The sequence below is a fragment of the Sapajus apella genome, unplaced genomic scaffold (genome assembly GCF_009761245.1).
Source record: "Sapajus apella isolate SASKATOON/1434 unplaced genomic scaffold, GSC_monkey_1.0 scaffold8, whole genome shotgun sequence".
NCBI classification, from domain to species: domain Eukaryota; kingdom Metazoa; phylum Chordata; class Mammalia; order Primates; family Cebidae; genus Sapajus; species Sapajus apella.
The window spans coordinates 604,441-622,541 of NW_022436948.1; the positions used below are offsets into that span (position 1 = coordinate 604,441).

At 54.6% G+C, this 18,101-nt stretch overlaps 1 protein-coding gene across 5 annotated transcripts in view; it reads left to right on the forward strand.

Annotated features, from left to right (window-relative positions):
* Window positions 1-18,101, forward strand: part of LSS (lanosterol synthase) — a 34,926-nt gene that overhangs the window by 4,208 nt on the left and 12,617 nt on the right. For 3 of the 5 annotated variants that reach the window (XR_004268486.1, XM_032276537.1, XM_032276538.1), the window contains 13 exons: window positions 1,859-1,980; window positions 3,833-3,929; window positions 5,470-5,605; window positions 6,168-6,276; window positions 6,652-6,770; window positions 8,114-8,211; window positions 9,030-9,057; window positions 11,836-11,892; window positions 12,641-12,712; window positions 13,905-13,955; window positions 14,599-14,748; window positions 15,402-15,498; window positions 16,222-16,327. Coding sequence is in view for 4 of the 5 variants with exons in the window: in XM_032276537.1 (XP_032132428.1) it covers window positions 1,859-1,980; window positions 3,833-3,929; window positions 5,470-5,605; window positions 6,168-6,276; window positions 6,652-6,770; window positions 8,114-8,211; window positions 9,030-9,057; window positions 11,836-11,892; window positions 12,641-12,712; window positions 13,905-13,955; window positions 14,599-14,748; window positions 15,402-15,498; window positions 16,222-16,327 (1,242 nt within the window). In the remaining variant the exon portion in view is untranslated. Of the gene's footprint in view, window positions 1-1,858; window positions 1,981-2,431; window positions 3,541-3,832; window positions 3,930-5,469; window positions 5,606-6,167; window positions 6,277-6,651; window positions 6,771-8,113; window positions 8,212-9,029; window positions 9,058-11,835; window positions 11,893-12,640; window positions 12,713-12,832; window positions 13,818-13,904; window positions 13,956-14,598; window positions 14,749-15,401; window positions 15,499-16,221; window positions 16,328-18,101 lie in introns of those variants that run through there. The other 2 variants (XM_032276540.1, XM_032276539.1) reach the window with 2 other exon arrangements.

Consider the following 18,101-nt stretch of genomic DNA (forward strand, 5'->3'; position numbering starts at 1 on the left):
CATATGGAAACTGTCAGTCTCTTATCACTGAGTAGAAGAAAATTGCCCTTGACTCTTGTGCAGGGGAAACCCCGCAAAAGCCAAGGCAACGGTCTGAGGCCACAGTCTACTTTCATATAAATATTGAATTAGAAAAGAATTAGAGATATAGTTACATAGTTATTCCTATATATGATCATAAATAATCCTATAGCTTTTCACATGTAATAATAAATATACGTATATGCAATCATATAATCTTTTTTTTTTTTTTTTTTTTTTTGAGATGGAGTTTCACTCTTGTTACCCAGGCTGGAATGCAATGGCGCGATCTCAGCTCACCGCAACCTCCGCCTCCCGGGTTCAGGCAATTCTCCTGCCTCAGCCTCCTTAGTAGCTGGGATTACAGGCACGTGCCACCATGCCCAGCTAATTTTTTGTATTTTTTTAGTAGAGACGGGGTTTCACCATGTTGACCAGGATGGTCTCAATCTCTTGACCTCGTGATCCACCCGCCTCGGCCTCCCAAAGTGCTGGGATTACAGGCTTGAGCCACCGCGCCCGGCCAATCATATAATCTTTAATTTTACTATAAGCCTCAGGTAAAGAAGTGTGGAACTGAAGTGGCATTGGGAAAGAGGTGACCCTAAGGTACTCTAAGCCCTGTGTCATGCCCGCATAAGGGCTATTAGAGGGCACCTTGGCTGTGCGGCAGCGCCAGCGCTGTGAAAGTGCCCGCTGTTTAGCCAGCTAGGGAAGGAGACGTCCAAGATGGCCCAGATGTCTCCTTCCTCAGGGGAGTTAGGAGAAAACTCTGCTCTTCCAAGCTCTTGTGGTAGGCCTGGCGGCTGTCAGAAAGGCCTGCAGACATCCGGGGACTTAACTGTCTCTATGTGATGCTGTGCTTCAGTGGTCATGTTCCACGTCTACTTTCACATTCTGCTTCAGCACGTGGTTCGTCTCTTTCTCAAAAGATAAGAATTAGTAATAGTAACAAATTTTAATGTCCTTGGTATTCTTGACAAGTGTGAAAAAAGTGCTGACGCATTAGGTTTTCCCCTTGCCTTGGCTTCTTGAAAATCTGAGCCCCTGTCTCCAAGACCTGTGACTTACCTGACCTGTCACTGACCACCATTGCCTCAGCCTTTCTACCCTGCTCCCTGCTTTGTACTCAGTAATAAGTCAGAGTGTCCATGCCCTGCAGGCCACTGCTGGTCTCCAAGATCTGGTTGGCAGTGGACCCTTGGGCTCAAACTCTTTTCTCTATCTCTGTGTCTTGTGTCTTTATTTTCACTGTTTCTTGTCTTCACACCTGTAGAGAAGAACTACTTCATGACCTGAGACTTACTAGTAAAATTAAAGATGATAGGATTGTATATATGTATGCATTTATGATTACATGTAAATAGTTATGTGATTATATAATAATTATATGTAGGAATAATTATGTAATTATATCTCTAATTCTTTTCTAATTCAATATTTATATGAAAACAGACTGAGGCCTCAGACTCTTGCCTCGGCTCTTGCAGGGCTTCCCCCCATAGATTCTGGGCTGGCAGCAGGTGGAGGCAGGGCTGGACAGCTTTCCTGCAGTGTGGCACACACTTTGGGAGCAGAGCTGTAGCCCAATGTGGACTGCCCTCGGGAAGGTGTAGAGCAGGCAGGTCAGGTGGATGGAGCAGGGGCTCGGGTGTCATTGGAGGTGCATGAACTCCTGCTGGAGAGTAGCTGCTCAGGTGTCTCCTCTGTTGGCATGGTATGTCAGAGTAAGGGATTTTAGCATTCTTGGTTTTCTGAGGAAACTCCAGAAAGTTTTGCTTTATTTCTTAGAAGTAAGGACAGATACTGGTTTCTCACCTATGCTCTGCTCCCGTAGGCACATTGAGGATAAGTCCACCGTGTTTGGGACTGCACTCAACTATGTTTGTCTCAGAATTCTGGGTGTTGGACCTGAGGATCCTGACGTGGTACGAGCCCGGAACCTTCTTCACAAGAAAGGTATGCCCCGTGCAGCATGTGCTGGGTCAAGGGTTCACGTCAGCTCTATAATGAGCTCTCACAAACGAGATATAGAAAGGTGCACCTCCAGATGAAACAGTGGGCAAAACACATCAACAGGGAATTTGTCAAAGCAGAAATAGGCAGAAACTGTTTAACAGATGCATAATTTCTTAAAAAGCAAATTAAGAGCCAGGCACAGTGGCTCACGCCTGTAATTCCAGCACTTTGGGAGACTGAAGTGAGCCTTGGAGTTTGAGGCCAGCCCGGGCAACATAGTGAGACCCTGTGTTTACAAAAACAATAAAATATTAGCCAGGTGTAATGGTATGCACCTGTAGTCCCAGCTACTTGGAGGCTAATAAGGCAGGACGATCACTTGAGCCCGGGAGTTCTGGGTTGCAGTGAGCTGATTGTACCACCGCACTCCAGCCTGGGTGGCAGAGTGAGACCATGTCTCTAAAAAATAAATAAATAAATAAATAAACAAAGCAAATTAAGACAACCAGGTAATTATTTGTTTCCTGAATTGACCAAGACCTAAACGAAACACATTAATTTGTTGCTTGAGGAAGAACACAGGAAGCCACCTTCTGGGGGCAGCCTGGCTGCAGGCAAGAGCAGCCCTGGAGCTTGCACCTTTCAAGCTGGCCGTTGACCTCACCAAGCCCAGCCTGGCTACCTCTCCTCTTGCCTGTCAGCCCTAAGGGTGATTTCAGCCAAGGGAATCCATGGGTCCTGCTGCTCCAAGAAAGTCTAGCTCATGTTGTGACTCTGCAGAGCCTGGTTTTTGCCCCCTGCCTTTCACAGACCTTCCGTAGCCCATCCTGCCTGCCCTGCTCTCTGCTCCATGCACAGGGGTGACCTGTCAGCTCCTCAAAGGTCCTTACTACACCAGGGCTCACCATGCACTGCTTCCTTAACCTGGAGCCTCTTACCTTCCACTCCTGCCCCGGTGGCTCACACTTTCAGTGTTTCTTCTTTGAGGGCCTCTTCCTGAACTACCATGCCAGGTGGAGTGTCCTGTGATGCATTCCCATGAGATCCTGCCTCCTTCCTTCATGAGCTTGTCACTATTGTCATCAGTTCACTGTCAGCCTTTGGTGTCATTGATGCTGTGTTCCCAAGGCTGCTGATTGGTTCCCCACCACAGTCCTGGCACCTGCCTGGCGGAGGAATGTGTTTAGGCTGCACTTTAGTAGCTTTGTGGGTGTTACTAACTTTTGCATACCCTTTGGGGTTTGGAGCAGGGACTCCTCAGAAGTGTGTTTAGACAGTGTGGCTATGCCGGAACTGAGTGCTGCTGAAAGTGGCTCTGGCATATGGGGCCAGTGTGCCGGAGCTGCTCTGGAGTCTGGGGCTTGTCATTGTTCCTGTACAGCACCAGTCTGCCAAGTGGAGATGACAGACTGGGGCAGCTGAGGCTTGGCTCCGAGTGCGAGGCCGAGTGTGCGCTCTCGCTTCCGCTCATTGCCTTCTCCAGGCACATGTGGACGTGGCTGCCATGTGCACCTGGGCCCCTCGCTCGCCTGAGCACTGAGGTGTCCCTGGACCTTCCAGGTAGCTGTCTTCATGTGTTCCTTCCTAGGGCCAGGGGTTGGAAACACCTCTCCTGGGGCTGGAAACACTCCCAGTAAAGCCACTGGTTTCACCTAGGGACTGTGCGTCCAGGGCATTTCTGAGTACTCTGGAACCTGCTTCTCACATGGGGTTGCAGTATCCGCATGAGGCTGCCCTTGGCTCATGGAGAGGGTCATGCGTGACTCCTGGAGGTTGAAGCTTCCCAGCTAGAGACAGCGTGGGCTCTGCTGATAAGCAGCAGATGACACGGGCCTATTCTTTTCCCTCTCAGGTGGTGCTGTGGCCATCCCCTCCTGGGGGAAGTTCTGGCTGGCTGTCCTGAATGTTTACAGCTGGGAAGGCCTCAATACCCTGTTCCCAGAGATGTGGTATGCCTGCTGTTGATTTGGTTGTTGGGTGGCTGCTGCTTCCCTGAAGAGTAGAGGGACAGAGACTGTGGGTCAGGTGCAGGCTGTTAGAGAGGGGTGGTTGTTCTGTGGGTGGGTGCAGTTAGGCTTCTGGAGGGGTCCTTGATCGAGTTGAGTCCTACAGGGATACAGAAAGGGGGTTCACAACTTGGCAGGAAGGAGGCTATGCTGTGGATGGAGGTACCCTGAGTCAGGCTGCAGGCAGGGCGGGGTGGCTTGCATCTTGTGGAAAACTGAGCATCTGTAGAAGTAGAAGGAACTGTCCCTCCCACAGCCTGTGCAGGGGCATCCTGTGCTGCTGTTGCTGCTGCTGCTGACCTTGTCTCCTTTGCTGCTGAATGTGAAGCGTGTCCCAGCATCACACCTCACCTGTGGACTCAGTGTGCTTGCCTTTAAAAGATCAGTGTTTGTTTTTCTAAATAGAACCGAATGTTTTTAAATACCCAGCAAAGCCAACATTAATTTCTTATTATCTGGTGTCTTTTTTTTTTTTTTTTTTTTTTTTTTTTGGGACAGAGTCTCTCTCTATCACCCAGGCTAGAGTGCAGTGGCATGATCTCGGGTCACTGCAACCTCTGGCTCCTGGGTTCAACTGATTCTCCTGCGTTAGCCTCCCGAGTAGCTGGGACTATAGGTGTGTACCACCATGCCTGGCTAATTTTTGTGTTTTTAGTAGAGATGGGGTTTCGCCATGTTGGCCAGGCTGGTCTCAAACTCAGGTGATCTGCCAGCCTTGGCTTCCCAGAGTTACAGACGTGAGCAACCATGCCTGGCCTAAAGTTTCTTAAATAAACTTTTAAAAGTAAACCTTATTATTTATTTATTTATTTTTGAGACTGAGTCTTGCTCTGTTGCCAGGCTGGAGTGCAGTGGTGCAATCTCAGCTCACTGCAGCCTCTGCCTCTCGGGTTCAAGCGATTCTCCTGCCTCCGCCTCCCAAGTAGCTGGGCTTACAGCCATGTGCCACCATGCCCAGCTAATTTTTGTATTTTTGTTAGAGACAGGGTTTCACCATGTTGGTCAGGATGGCCTTGACCTCTTGATCTCGTGATCTGCCCACCTTGGCCTCCCAAAGTGCTAGGATTGCCCAGCCTAAAAGTAAACTTTAAATTTTGGAATAGTTTCCAATTTCTGGAAAAGTTGCAAAGATAGCCAAGAGTATTCCCTGGGGCCCTCACCCCATATTCTCCTTGTTGATGCTTTGTGTTACCAAGGTATATTTGTTGCAGCTAAGAAACCCACAGTCATCCTAAGCATTTAGGAGCTCCATCACTTGGCTTTAGGATATAAAATGCTAACTGAACCAGGAGGTGCAGCTCCTTGGAGAGTGCACCTATGGCTCGACTGTCCCCCTCAGGAGCAAGGTTGAGAAATGCCCGCAGGTGCACTGATGCGGTGGGGAACAGCCATCCACCAGTGTCCATGCTTGGAAGGGCCCCTACTGGCGTAGGGGCAGGCTTGAGTCTTGGGGGTCTCCACCTGACTCCTGCTGTTGCCCCAGGCTGTTTCCTGACTGGGCACCGGCACACCCTTCCACACTGTGGTGCCACTGCCGGCAGGTCTACCTGCCCATGAGCTACTGCTACGCTGTTCGGCTGAGTGCCACGGAGGACCCGCTCATCCAGAGCCTCCGCCAGGTAGGACCTCATCAGGGAACAAAGTGAAGGCTTCTGGGGCTGGGACCCATAGGGCCTAGGGCTCCTGGAATCTAACCACACCTGTCCACTCACCTGGGGGCCCTGTGGAACCGAGAGCCCGTGATCAGAGTGGGCCTCCACCTTCCTCCAAGCTCTGCCCAGAGGGGACTCGTGCTATAGGACAGGCAGCAGCCGTTGCCCAGGGTTCTTAGGGGGACATCCAGGACTCAAGAGGTGCAGGAGACAGATGTGCACTGTGTCCTCAGGAAGCAGGTCCTGAGGTGGGGTTTGAGGTGCAGGATGTCTATCAGGCCTGCCCTGGGGAAGGAGGAGGGGCAGAGGAAGGAAATGAACTTCTAGGCAGGCCTGGGGCTCATGGAGCTGGGGAACTCTGCAGAGTGGTCTGCACATAGCCACAATGGCCGGGCCTTCATGTACCCTCAGGGTCAGTTGCTGGAGGGCCCCCCCCGACCCAGGAAGGGGCTGGTCCAGGGCCCTGATGGTGGGTGGTGGGAGGCTGCCCCTCCTGGTTTGAGCCAGGCTAGCCGGCTGGCCCCACCAGGAGCTCTATGTGGAGGACTTCGCCAGCATCAACTGGCAGGCGCAGAGGAACAACGTGGCCCCCGATGAGCTGTACACACCGCACAGCTGGCTGCTCCATGTGGTATATGGTGAGTGCCTCCTGAGGGGCTGGCAGGGCAGCCTGTGGTCAGGGTGTCACCCACTCATTCATGAACTCATCCCCTGCCAGTGGCACTGGGCCACCTCCTCTGTGCCAGGCACCAGGAGGCGGGATCTCATAGCCCTGCCCTTCCACCCCAAGAACCGGCTGAGCTGACTTCCACTCTCAGGAGCCCATCCTGAGCAAGGGTGTGTGTAGGAGGTGTGGGACAGCCCCTCCTGGGCAGGGAAGGAGGAGCTCAGCAACCAAGCCTGGGGGTGGGGGGGAAGGGGAACCCTGGGGAAGGGCAAGTCCAGGTGCACGGGTCTCCAGGCTGAGGCCAGTGTCCTGGTGCCTGGCGTCCACTGTCCCCTGCCCCCTGCAGCGTTCCTCAACCTGTATGAGCGCTATCACAGTGCCCACCTGCGGCAGCAGGCCGTGCAGAAGCTGTATGAGCACATCGCGGCTGACGACCGATTCACCAAGAGCATCAGCATAGGCCCGGTCAGTGCCTCTGTCCAGCCTCTGGCTGCAGCCCCTGGGGGTTGGGGTCCAAAGTAAAGTCTGGGAGGCTGGGCCATGAGCTGGGAGTAGGGTCCCCTGGAGCCTAGTGCACCATCATTTGGGAGGTGGCCCTCAGATCCCACAGGCGTTTGAGGACTCTGTCCTGGCTCCTTGCACGCCCAGCTCAGTGAAGCCGCCCCACCACACTCAACCCTCCCTCCTGTTCTCCACTTGCTCTTGTCCTAAGGGATGCCTGACCCTCTCCTGGAGGCCTCTTCCTGATCCTAGGAGGTGCCTGACCCTCTCTTGGAGGCCCTTCCTGAGATCTTTCTGGCTAGCTGGGAGGGGTGTTTTTTCTCACTTGCTTCCTTCTGAATTCCCCTCCCCAAATTGTTCATTATCTGTCCTTCCCCCAGGGGGTTTAGAGATGCCCGGGGTGGGTGGGAGTAGCAGGGTCCTCGGGTTCCACTCCTGATTCCTCCTGCCTAACCAGAGACTTGGACCTCTCTCTTCTGTGGGGCCTGCAGGGGGCCAGGTATGGGCTAGTTCAGTGACCTTGGAGGGTGAAATCCCCGGGCTGTGCTGGCACAGGGCTGCTTCCGGACAGAGTCAGCAGCTTCTGGGCTGTGCCGTAGCTGCTGCGGTGTAGTGGGTTGGCCTTGGCATTCTCTGGATGTACCCAGGTGGCGCTAGGCCACTGAGTCCAACCCTGATGCCGCATCTCGGGTTTCTGGGCCTGATGCCACCTCAGTGAATCACTAATCCTGACTGACCTTGCAGCAGGTCCCTTGTTTTCTGCTCAGCAGTGATGTGGTTCTATGTGGGTTTTGGTTTAATCCCATAGAGAGCACATCTGTACTAAGCATGTTAGAAACATCTTACAATTGGATCTTGACTTGTAAGATCCATAAATAAAAAGTTGGGGCCTCTGGAACAGTCTGCTCTGAGGAAGGAGGGGAGCAAACTTTTCCTACTACTGCAGTCCCATGTCCATATCTCTTCCTGGGCCCCTCAGGCCCTGCCTCTGTCCCCTGTGTTGTTTCTAAGGCACCTGACAGCCCATGCCCCTCTGGTTGTGGGCTGGCCCCTATGGCCTCTCTTGGAACCCTTCACTTCTCACTGATGGAGTGCGGCCCCTCCTCATCCTACACCAGGCCATGGCCTCGGCTGATGCTGCCTGTGTGTGAGTCGGGTCCTGGGGACACAGTTGTCCATCCTCGCTCGGTCCCGCCTGCTAGGGCAGAAGGCCCCTGTTCTGGCCCTGAGTGAGCTGCGTGGGACCCTGTCCCTGGGGACTGCTGCTGGTCTGGAGCAAAGCCCTGACAGGGCCGTGTCTCCAGCAGATCTCAAAAACCATCAACATGCTTGTACGCTGGTATGTGGACGGGCCCACCTCCCCTGCCTTCCAGGAGCACATTTCCAGAATCCCGGACTATCTCTGGTGAGTGTGGCTGGGATGTGCTGGTGAGGCCTCTCAGTGCAGCCACACGAAGGCTGGATCTGAGCCTCAGCCGCATCCCAGTGAGGGGGCCACCATGGTGCCATCTGGGAATACTGCCAGGGAACACCACCAGGGAACACTGCTAAGGACTACCACCAGGGAACACCGCCAGGGAGCACGCACCACCAGGAAACACCGCTAAGGAACACCACCAGGGAACACCACCAGGGAATACCACCAAGAAACACCACCAGGGACCAGCAGTGTTAGGGCTTGTAGAAGCCACCGAGGGTTGTCTTTGAATTGGAAGATTTGCCACCCAGTGGAAGAGTGGGGTGGTTCCAGAAGGTAGGGTGAGGAGGGGCGTGGTGGGCAGCAGGGCAGGTTGGTGTCGGGAAGACTCGTGGACAAGGGGAGCTTGTCAGCCATGGAGTATGCCCTGAAGGTGGGCCCCTGTCGTGGATGGCACAGCACGGTCCCACCGTGGGAAGCCCTGGTTGGTCCCACAACACCGAACACAGGCAACAGGGCTGAGGCAGCCTGGGGTCAGGGGTCAGAGGTCGGGGGTCGGGGAGCCTCCTGCTGCCCTTTGGCTTGGTTGCACCCTTCCTGGGTGAGTGTGTCCTGTCTTCTCTAGAGGGTGTGCCCAGGAGTCTAGCAGCCCAGCAGCCCAGCTGGGTCGGCATCCAGGCCAGTGCCAGGCCTTGGGGGAGGGGACAGATGCCCTCTCTGGGACCTTCCTGAGTGCAGGGTCTGGGTAGCCGGCTGGGCTTCCAGCTTTCTCCTTGCGCCTGACTTGGCCATTTTTGTCCTCACAGGATGGGCCTTGACGGCATGAAAATGCAGGTGAGGGCTGCAGGGGTGAGGGCTGCAGGACCGCAGCTGCCGGCTGTTTTGCAGTCATTTCTACCCTTCATTCCTTTCCTACTGGGTTCATTAAGATGCAGAAGTAACTCCTCCTGGACCAAGTCCCGGCAGCGTGTGACCAGAGACTGAGTCAGTCGAGGCCCCTGGCAGTGTCCCTGTGGGTGCCCACAGTTCTCGGTTGTCTGTCTGCAGCTGTCCTGTTTGCTCTTTGCCCTGATGGTCCAAGTGGGCCCAACCGTGTAATGACAGACCCGGAGCTGCAGAAGCTCTCCTCTTGTTACTGTGGCAGGAGGCGGCTCTGGTTAATGGGGGCCTCTCCTCCATGCACTCTTTTTGCTGCTGTTGTTGAGATGGAATCTCACTCTCTTGCCCAGGCTGGAGTGCAGTGTCTCGATCTCAGCTCACTGCAACCTCCACCTCCCAGGTTCAGGTGATTCTCCTGCCTTAGCTTCCCGAGTAGCTGGGATTACAGGCATGTAGCACCACGCCCAGCTAATGTTTGTATTTTAATAGAGACAAGTGTTTCACCATGTTGGCCAGGCTGGTCTCGAAATCCTGACCTCAGGTGATCTGCCTGCCTTAGTCTCCCAAAGTGCTGGCATTACAGGCGTGAGCCATTGCGCCCAGCCACACTCTTAAGAGGCTCCTTCTTCAGGTTGTGGGTGCACAGGACAGGAGCCTGGAGGGCCGTGGTGACATGTGGCTGGGCCTGGGAGCTGCCTGGGGACTTGCCCTGAGTGGGCTGGAACCCAGTCATGAGGGGCACCAAGGACAAGGGAGGGGGGAGGTAGACATCGCCACGTCCAGGGAGAGGATGTGCTGGACACTGGCCACATGGCGTTAGTTGGCTTCTTTCTGGATCCTTCCCTGAGCTTTTAGAAGATACACTTGTTTCCAGGCAGGGATGCCTGACCAGGGTCCTTGCCCTCCAGGGGTTGTGCATCTGCCACCACTGTGGGGGAGGCCCTAGGCGTCTCAGATTTCTCAGAAGTCTGTGGACCAGAGTAGCTGAGAGCTGTGTTAGGAAGGGGCCAGCACCGTGTTCTGCTATACAGTCTGTGCCATTGGAAGCATCCGCCTGGGTGTGGCCTGCTCCAGGTAGAGGTTGTGGTGGTCTCCAGGTCATTGCTCTACAGAGTGGGTTGGTCATCGAGGTGGGAGAACAGCCCACTCACTGCACAGGAACCGTGGGCTCCCTGCCTGCACTGTCTGTGCTATGTACTATAGGTCCTTCTCTACGCCATCCCGCTCAGCGTCTAGATTTTGTAGATGGTGCTGTCCTGGGTGTGGCCCCGGGGGCAGCAGGGCAGTGTTGAGGGTGGGGTCCTGGATGACCCTGGTCCTGTCCTGGCTCTGGGGGCCCTGTAGACCCCAGTTCTGTCCAACTGGGCTGAGCCTGTGCCCCTTTGTGCATTATCACAGTGGGTGTGTTGGAAGCCCAGACAGTGTTGCCCTGTGTGTTGTGGTCTGGTGAGGGTTATGCCCTGCAGGTCTGTCTTCTGTCCCCCACCTGGTTCAGTGTGGAAATGTGGAGTCTCCAGAGGTGTCCTGGGTGTCATGTATGGGATGGACACACAGGGGCACAGCACTGCCCGCCCCAGGGCTACCTTAGATGCCAGGTTTCCCCAGCCATGGGCTTTCACCCAGCTGGCCTTGAGCTCCCCTGAGGCTCCCTGGACACAGTCCATGTTTTGTGAAATGGTTTTCAAAACACATGCAAAGTGGATGAGTTACATGAGTAACGAGTCCCAGATCAGGCCCTGGCCTCCCTGCCGCTCCATGACCAGCCCTCCCGCTGCACCCTCTCTTCAGTGCACCTTGGGCTGATGAGGGCCTCTGTGTTTTTATAGAATGCTCTGTGGCTGTCACACCCAGCAAAATTCTGATGGTTCCTGAGTGTAGTCCTCATGCTGCCGTTGGTGTGTGTGAATCAGGGTTCAGGCCAGGCCCACACAGGCCTTCGCGTGTTGGTATCTGAGCTCCTGTTCATCCACAGCAGTCTCCTGTGGCCTCTTCTCCTCCCTGAAGGGCTTCACGTTCCGGATCTGACTGGTTGCTCCCTCTGTTCTCTTGAGTTTTTGTAAACTGGCCATGCGCTGAGGCTTTATCCCGTTGTGTTTCTTTGGTGAGAATGCTTTTCTGTGGTCGCTGGCTCGTTCCTCCAGTGCATGATGTCTGGATGCCTCTGCCCCCTACTGCCCCCCGCCACCATCCCCATGTCTGTTGTGGTCAGTGTCCAACTCTGTCTCACTGGGGCTTGGTCACCGGCCCTTTGAATTGAGACCAGAGTATGTATCTGGGAGTCCAGGTCCGGGGTGACATTTGAGGTGGGGCCTTCCCAGCCCTGTGCAGAATTTCTGTCACCTCAGGTATACTCAGAAATGGGGGTCATTTCCAGGCATCACCATGACTGAGGTGCACCGCTGTTATTGGGCAAGGGCAGCTGGATGCTCTGTGTGTGGGTGCTGGAGCCTCTGAGGGATTGTCCAGTCCTACAGGTGTCCTGAGAGGGACACTGTCCTGCCTGGTGGCCCATGAAGAAAGGTGGGGCTCCCTGACCCATGTCTGCCTGCAGGGCTCAGCCTTCTCTGAGGCCCTTGTCAGCCATGAGGGGTGCACAGGGCTCAGAGCCTGAGGTTGAGTGTTGGCTGGATGGGAGCCCCCACACCCGGCCCTCAGGGGCCTGTCGGATCCTGGAGGCCGTAGGTGGGAGTGGGGGGGGCTGCTGCTGCTGTAACACCCTTGTTTTGTGTGTAGGGCACCAATGGCTCACAGATCTGGGACACTGCCTTCGCCATCCAAGCTCTGCTAGAGGTTCGTGGCTCATTCTCTTTTCTCAGCCTCAGCTGACCTTCCTTCCGGTGCACGTGAGCCCTCGCGTCCACCTGAAGGCAGCACTGCTGGCCACACACTTGCGACTCCTTGAGGTTTCCAGTGACCTGGACTCTGGCCTCTGGTTTGAGATGGTGGTGCTGTGGAGGGGGCGGCCTTGCCCAGCAGCCCTGGGTGTTGGGCTGGGTCAGAGGCTTTGGAAGGGCAGGGGCTAGAGGCCGTGTGCACAGGGGAGCCTGGTGAAGGCTGTTTCTCAGAGTGTGGGCAGGAATGGGACTCCAGGCTCTTAGAACTGGAACTGCTCATTATGGGCATTTTCCAGCCAATACTGCAGAGAAACAACAGTGGATTTTGAATGCTGGTGGGAATGAGGTTGGTGGGATTTTCTGAAGGTGTTTCTGGAGTGCCCTGAGGGCTGGGCCATTCAAAGGACCTGCCCATACTGGGGTGCTGGAGATCCCCTGGGCATAGACGCTCACTGGGTGGGTGGGGTGCTGGCATCCTAGATGGTCCCTTCTGCTCCCTTCCATCTTGTCATATCTCATGGACCTTTGATTTTTTGTCTTTAAAGGTAAGTGCAGCAAGAAACCCTGGCACTCTCTGGAGATACCTGCCAGTTTCTTTCTGGTTCCCAGTTGGGGCAGGATGTGGCCAGGACCATCGGGGAACCACTTAGCCATGGTGGCCGTGCAAGGACGGCTCAGCCTCTCTATCCTGCTGTCTCTTCCAGGCGGGTGGACACCACAGGCCCGAGTTTTCATCCTGCCTGCAGAAGGCACATGAGTTCCTGAGGCTCTCGCAGGTGAGGCCTGTGCCTGGGGCCCTGAAGGGGCTGAAGAGGGGGATCAGGGCTGGGAGCTCCTACAGGCTGAAGTACCCACCTCACCTCTACCCTGTCCTGTTCCCTGTACTGGTTTCTCAGGTTGCCCCTTCCCACCACTGTTCCATCCACCCGTCCTTGGGCTGGCCTCACCTGGAGCAGCTCTGTGAGGCCTGCAGGGTGCTGAGGTGCTGGGGGTCCTGGCAGTTTCTGCATCCTGCTCCTGTTGGAGCCATGGTGTGCAGGAGCCAGGCACAGGTAGGGGCCATTTACCCTGAGCTGCGCAGCCTACACGCCCCCTCTGGGTCTTTGAAGCACCTTCTGCCCACGGAGGTGATGCCAGCCTGGGGATGTTCCCTCTTGAGACTGTTTGCAGCGAAAACCCTGTCCATCCTGCTAGATCAGCTGCCAACAGACAGTGCCCCAGCCCCCAGTTTGACCTCAGTGTCTCACATATGCCTACACCCCAATCTGCAGCCACAGTCATCCCATACGCTGTCCCTGCCATGGCCTCAGCCAGTGTCCTTCTGCCTGGAACAGCTGCCCCTCCCCCCCCACCCCGTCTCACCATGTCCCTTCAGATGTCATCAGGACATTGCTTCTGCAGGGCCTCTGGGTGTTCCTGGCCTTCATGTGGCCAAGGCTGGCACCCATCTGGGGCTCAGGCAGGGTAGGGGCATTGTCCTGCTCTGGCTGACCCTACAGCGGGCTGCTCCTGCCTCCTGCCTCCTACCCAGGACTTCCTCTGGTTGATGGGGACTTGGGGAGGCTGACTGAACCCCACTACAGTCTAGGCCTCTTCCCTTCTCATTGAGGCAGGAGAGACAGCCCAGGAGCTTAGGTCCACGAAGCTGGGGTTGTTCAGGAGGCGGTGGGAGCCCCTGGCAGAGCACAACACAAAGGCCTGGGCCACCTCCTTGCCTCCTGGCTGGTGGGGAGATCATAGGGGAGGCAGGTGCCTCCCGTCTGGGCTAGTTTCAGCCCTGGCTGGCCAGTCACATTTCCCAGCAGCAGTGGGTGGTGAGCTCTCGATGTGGGCCCTTGGGTGCCTTGCAGCACCAGTGGGGGCTGTGGCCGGCATGTCGTGCCTCTCAAGTCCTGCCCAGTCTATCTCAGTGATGTCCCAGGTGCTGACATGTTCTCTGCTTCCACATTTGCCCTCGATGCTGCCCAGATCCCAGATAACCCTCCTGACTACCAGAAGTACTACCGCCAGATGAGCAAGGTATGTGGGAGCCAGCCCCATCCCTGCCCCATCCCCCAGGGGAGGCTGCCCTCAGCAGGTTGGGTCCTTCCCTTTGAAGGGGGGATTCCTCCCTTGGCATATTTGGGTGTCCTGCTGTGATAGTGCCTGGCATAGGGGCCCATGCCTCATGTTGCTGAGCTGCCTGGCACATGGGGGCACTGTTTGCTTGCACATGTGGCCGTGCCTTAGGGCGGTTCAGGTGGTCATGGCACATACAGGCTTCAGGACAGCCGAAGTGTAGCCAGGGCGTCCGGGGAAGGCAGAGGGAAGAAGAGACTCTAGCCGGTGTGGGCTATGAAATTAGGCATGAGCGCAGCTGCTGTTGCCTGTTTACAGTGGGGGTGGGAGACACCTGTGCCCTGTCATGTCCCGTGAGATCTGAAGGTGTTGAGGGTGTGAACTGCTACCCTCGAGGGTCCTTGTGCTGGAACCTGGAGTTCCATCTAGATGTGCCTGGCTTGGGCCCCTGGCTGCACCCACACCTTTGGTGGATGGGTCCCCGTCCTGTCTGGGTGCTCTGTGGTTGGGACGGATGTCTGTGACTGTGGGGAGGGATGTGGGGTGGCTCCGAGGACTGGGGTGTGGACACCCTCAGCCTAGGGTCACGGGTCGTGTTCTGCAGGGCGGCTTCTCCTTCAGCACGCTGGACTGTGGCTGGATTGTTGCTGACTGCACGGCTGAGGCCTTGAAGGCTGTGCTGCTCCTGCAGGAGAAGTGTCCCTATGTAACCGAGCACATCCCCCGAGAGCGGCTCTGCGATGCTGTGGCTGTGGTAAGGCTGTGGTCCTAGCAGCCCTGTCCACAGCTCATGTCTACAGATGAGCTGCGTGCTCACCTCCACTCCCACGGGCCCCACCCCACCACACACTCCGGCCGGGCTGTAGGAGCTTGTCCTCGGACGGTGTTTGCATGTGGAGAACTGTGAGCTCTGGCTGGACCCCTGGGGGCCTTGCTGGGCTGTTTGCACAGGGCCCTGCACTACAGAGCTGGTGTCCAGCTCAGCGCAGATGCTTGCAGGAGCCAATGTGGCCCCCAGGGTTTCTCTCTGGTGGTTTCCACTGGGTGTCTGAAGAAGGAATTTCTGTTGGTTTTGGTGCCACATTCTTTCAGCACATCTGGCTGTTGCGTGTGTTTCCCAGTGGAGACCCTGCACTGTTCTGGCAGCAGCACACACTTGGTTTCTAAGTCATGGGCACATGTGGGGGCATGTTCCCAGGTGGCTGCGCATGGAGGCCCAGATGGATGAGGTTGCAGCTGCTGCTTGGGGCACCCGAGGGCTTGGTTAATTTGGAAATCGGCTTCTTGCCCCCGTTCCTGCCCCATTGGTTGTCAGCCTTAGTGTTGCCTCTAGAAAGCTCTACTGTGGCCTGCGCGTCTGCGTGTGCTCATCATGTGGGTGAGTTCTCAGGTGCTCTGTGATTTCAGCTGCTGAACATGAGGAATCCCGATGGAGGGTTCTCCACTTATGAGACCAAGCGTGGGGGACACTTGCTGGAGCTGCTGAACCCCTCGGAGGTCTTTGGTGAGTAGTCGGCCAGTACCGTGGTACACAAACCCCGGAGCCAGCTTTTCCCCTTTGCCTGAGGCTGCAAGGGCCCAGGTTTACCAGCAGATCTGTCTGGAGTCCTCCCTCAGCCCAGGATGTTCTGTGCTCCTCCATCCCTGGGGGTGGCAGGATCCCTGTGTTGTGAATAGGAGGGCATCAGGTCAGGCTTCGGGGATGGGATGGTGGAGGGTTCCAGTGAGGTCCACAGCCTGGGCTGGCTCCTGCTCAGTCCACAGGGCTTATGTTCTGCGGAGGCTGCTGTGTGTCGCGAGCACACTGCACACTTCGTGGATCCCAGAGCACCTGCAGGGAGGTGTCTGTGGGGACTGAGGGGACCCATGTCATGGGCTGGTAGGCTGCTGTGTGTGCGTGGCTGCCATGGTATTGGTCTGGGGACAGGATCTCACCCCTGGTCCACCTTTGGGCACCTCACATGCCCCCTTCCTGGTCCTCTACCCATCGCACATGGCTTTCTGAGCTGGGATTGCAGCTTTCTGCTGCGTTCCCCCCATCTTTGCTCTCGTAGTACAGGTGTGTGTCCTGGGCCGGCCAGTGCTCTGCAGGTTGGTCGGGGAGGCAGCATCCAGGCATGGGTTCTGCACACTGTGACACTCTTGCTTGTCGTGATTTGGCCTGAGTTGCAGGCCCTGGGCAGCCAGGGTGAGACTCAGCACCTTGGTTCTTCCTTCCCTTCCGCAGGGGACATCATGATTGACTACACATATGTGGAGTGCACCTCGGCTGTGATGCAGGCACTTAAGCATTTCCACAAGCATTTCCCAGACCACAGGGCAGCCGAGATCAGGTACGAAGGGCCTCGGCCCGGGATGCTCTCACTCAGTGTGGGGGCTGCCAAGTTGGGGTCCAAGGCCCAGACACAGCATTCTCCAACAGCCCTGGCAGCCCGTCTCAGAAACAAAACTCACGTAGACGTGGAGAGGCTGCAGAGGTTATTGAATTCAGTTATATGCCCTAAAGCCTACAACATATCTGTTGGGGCTCAGAATGGCATAACTACAACACAAAAATGGATTTTCTCCCTATCTTTTAACAATGTTAAAACGACATTACATACGTGACTCCACCTGTGTTCCAGTAGCAGTTTTTAAGGGTAGCAAATATTCAGGAAAGTGTACAGGTTGATCTTCTGAAGCAAACAGGTACTGGTGCTAACATTGAACATGGCGATGCCACCAGAGCCCTCAGGCGTCCCCATGAGGGGGCCGCCCACACGCCTGCCAGGTTGTGGGTTTCTGTTGCTCACTTTGAACCTTGTCTAGGTGGAATCCTGAGATGTGTTCTTCGTGTTGCCTTCTCATCTGCTTGAGGTTAGCCAGGTGGCTGGGGCAACAGTAGCATTCTCTCACTCGGGCACTTGGTTGAATGCAGGTGCTGTGCTGTCTAGCTGCCTGTTCTCAGCACCTGGGAGGATTTCAGTCTGGGTTTTTATGAAATGCCTCTTGTGAACACTCGTGTACTTCCCTTTTCAGGCACCTGGGTACTTATTTCTCACAGTCATGTACCTAGGAGTGTCATTGCTATGTCAGAGGGTACGTTAAAGGGCATGTGGTTTTTGCAGGTTCTTTATCCTACTATGATTACAGTTTTTACTTTTGTTAAACCTGGTGTAGACTCACTTTGGTCATGATGCGCTGTCTTTTTATATATTGCTGGATTCAGTCTGAGGAATATTTTGTTAGGAGTTTAACAGCTCTGGTTACAAGAGGCACTGGTCTGTAGTTTTCTTTTTCTTTTTTAAAGTTGGGGTTTCACCATGTTGCCCACCAGGATGGTCTCAATCTCTTGACCTTGTGATCCGCCCACCTCGGCCTCCCAAAGTGCTGGGATTACAGGCGTGAGCCACAGCGCCCGGCCTATAATTTTCTTTATACTGTATAAAATTACATGAAATTTTCTTTATGTAATGTCTTTGTGAGGTTCTCTTGTTAAGATGATGCTGAACTCAGAAAAGCAGTTGGAAAGTGTTTTTTAAAATACTCTTTGGAAGAATTTACGTAATGTTCGTAATATTTTTGCCTTAAATATTTGGGAAAAATTACTGGAAATGTCAGTTGGGCCTGGAGTTTTCTTTGAGGAAAGGTTTTAAATTAGAAGCTCAATTTCCTTTTTTTTTTTTTTTTTTTTGAGATGGGGTCTTGCTCTGTCACCCAGGCTGGAGTGTAGTGTAATTTCTTTAATAGTTTATAGGACTGAGTAGATGTTCCATTTTTGTATCAGTCTGGGGAGTCTTCCTTTTTTCACTCAGTTTTATACTGATTGGCACGAGTGTTCCATGTTCTCTTGGATGGCTCTAAGCTCAACACTGACATCTTCATCTTTCTTCTGAAATCTTATGCCGATCTTTTGAAAAAAACAAGAACAAAAACTGTCTTAGTCTTTGATTCTGTTTTTTAAGAGATTTTATTTTTTATTTCATAATTTCTATTCTTTGTTATTTTCTTTCTTTTTTATATTTTTTGAGACGGAGTCTTGCTGTCACTCAGGCTGGAGAGCAGTGATGTGATCTCAGTTCATTGCAACCTCCGCCTCCTGGGTTCAAGTGATTCTCCTGCCTCAGC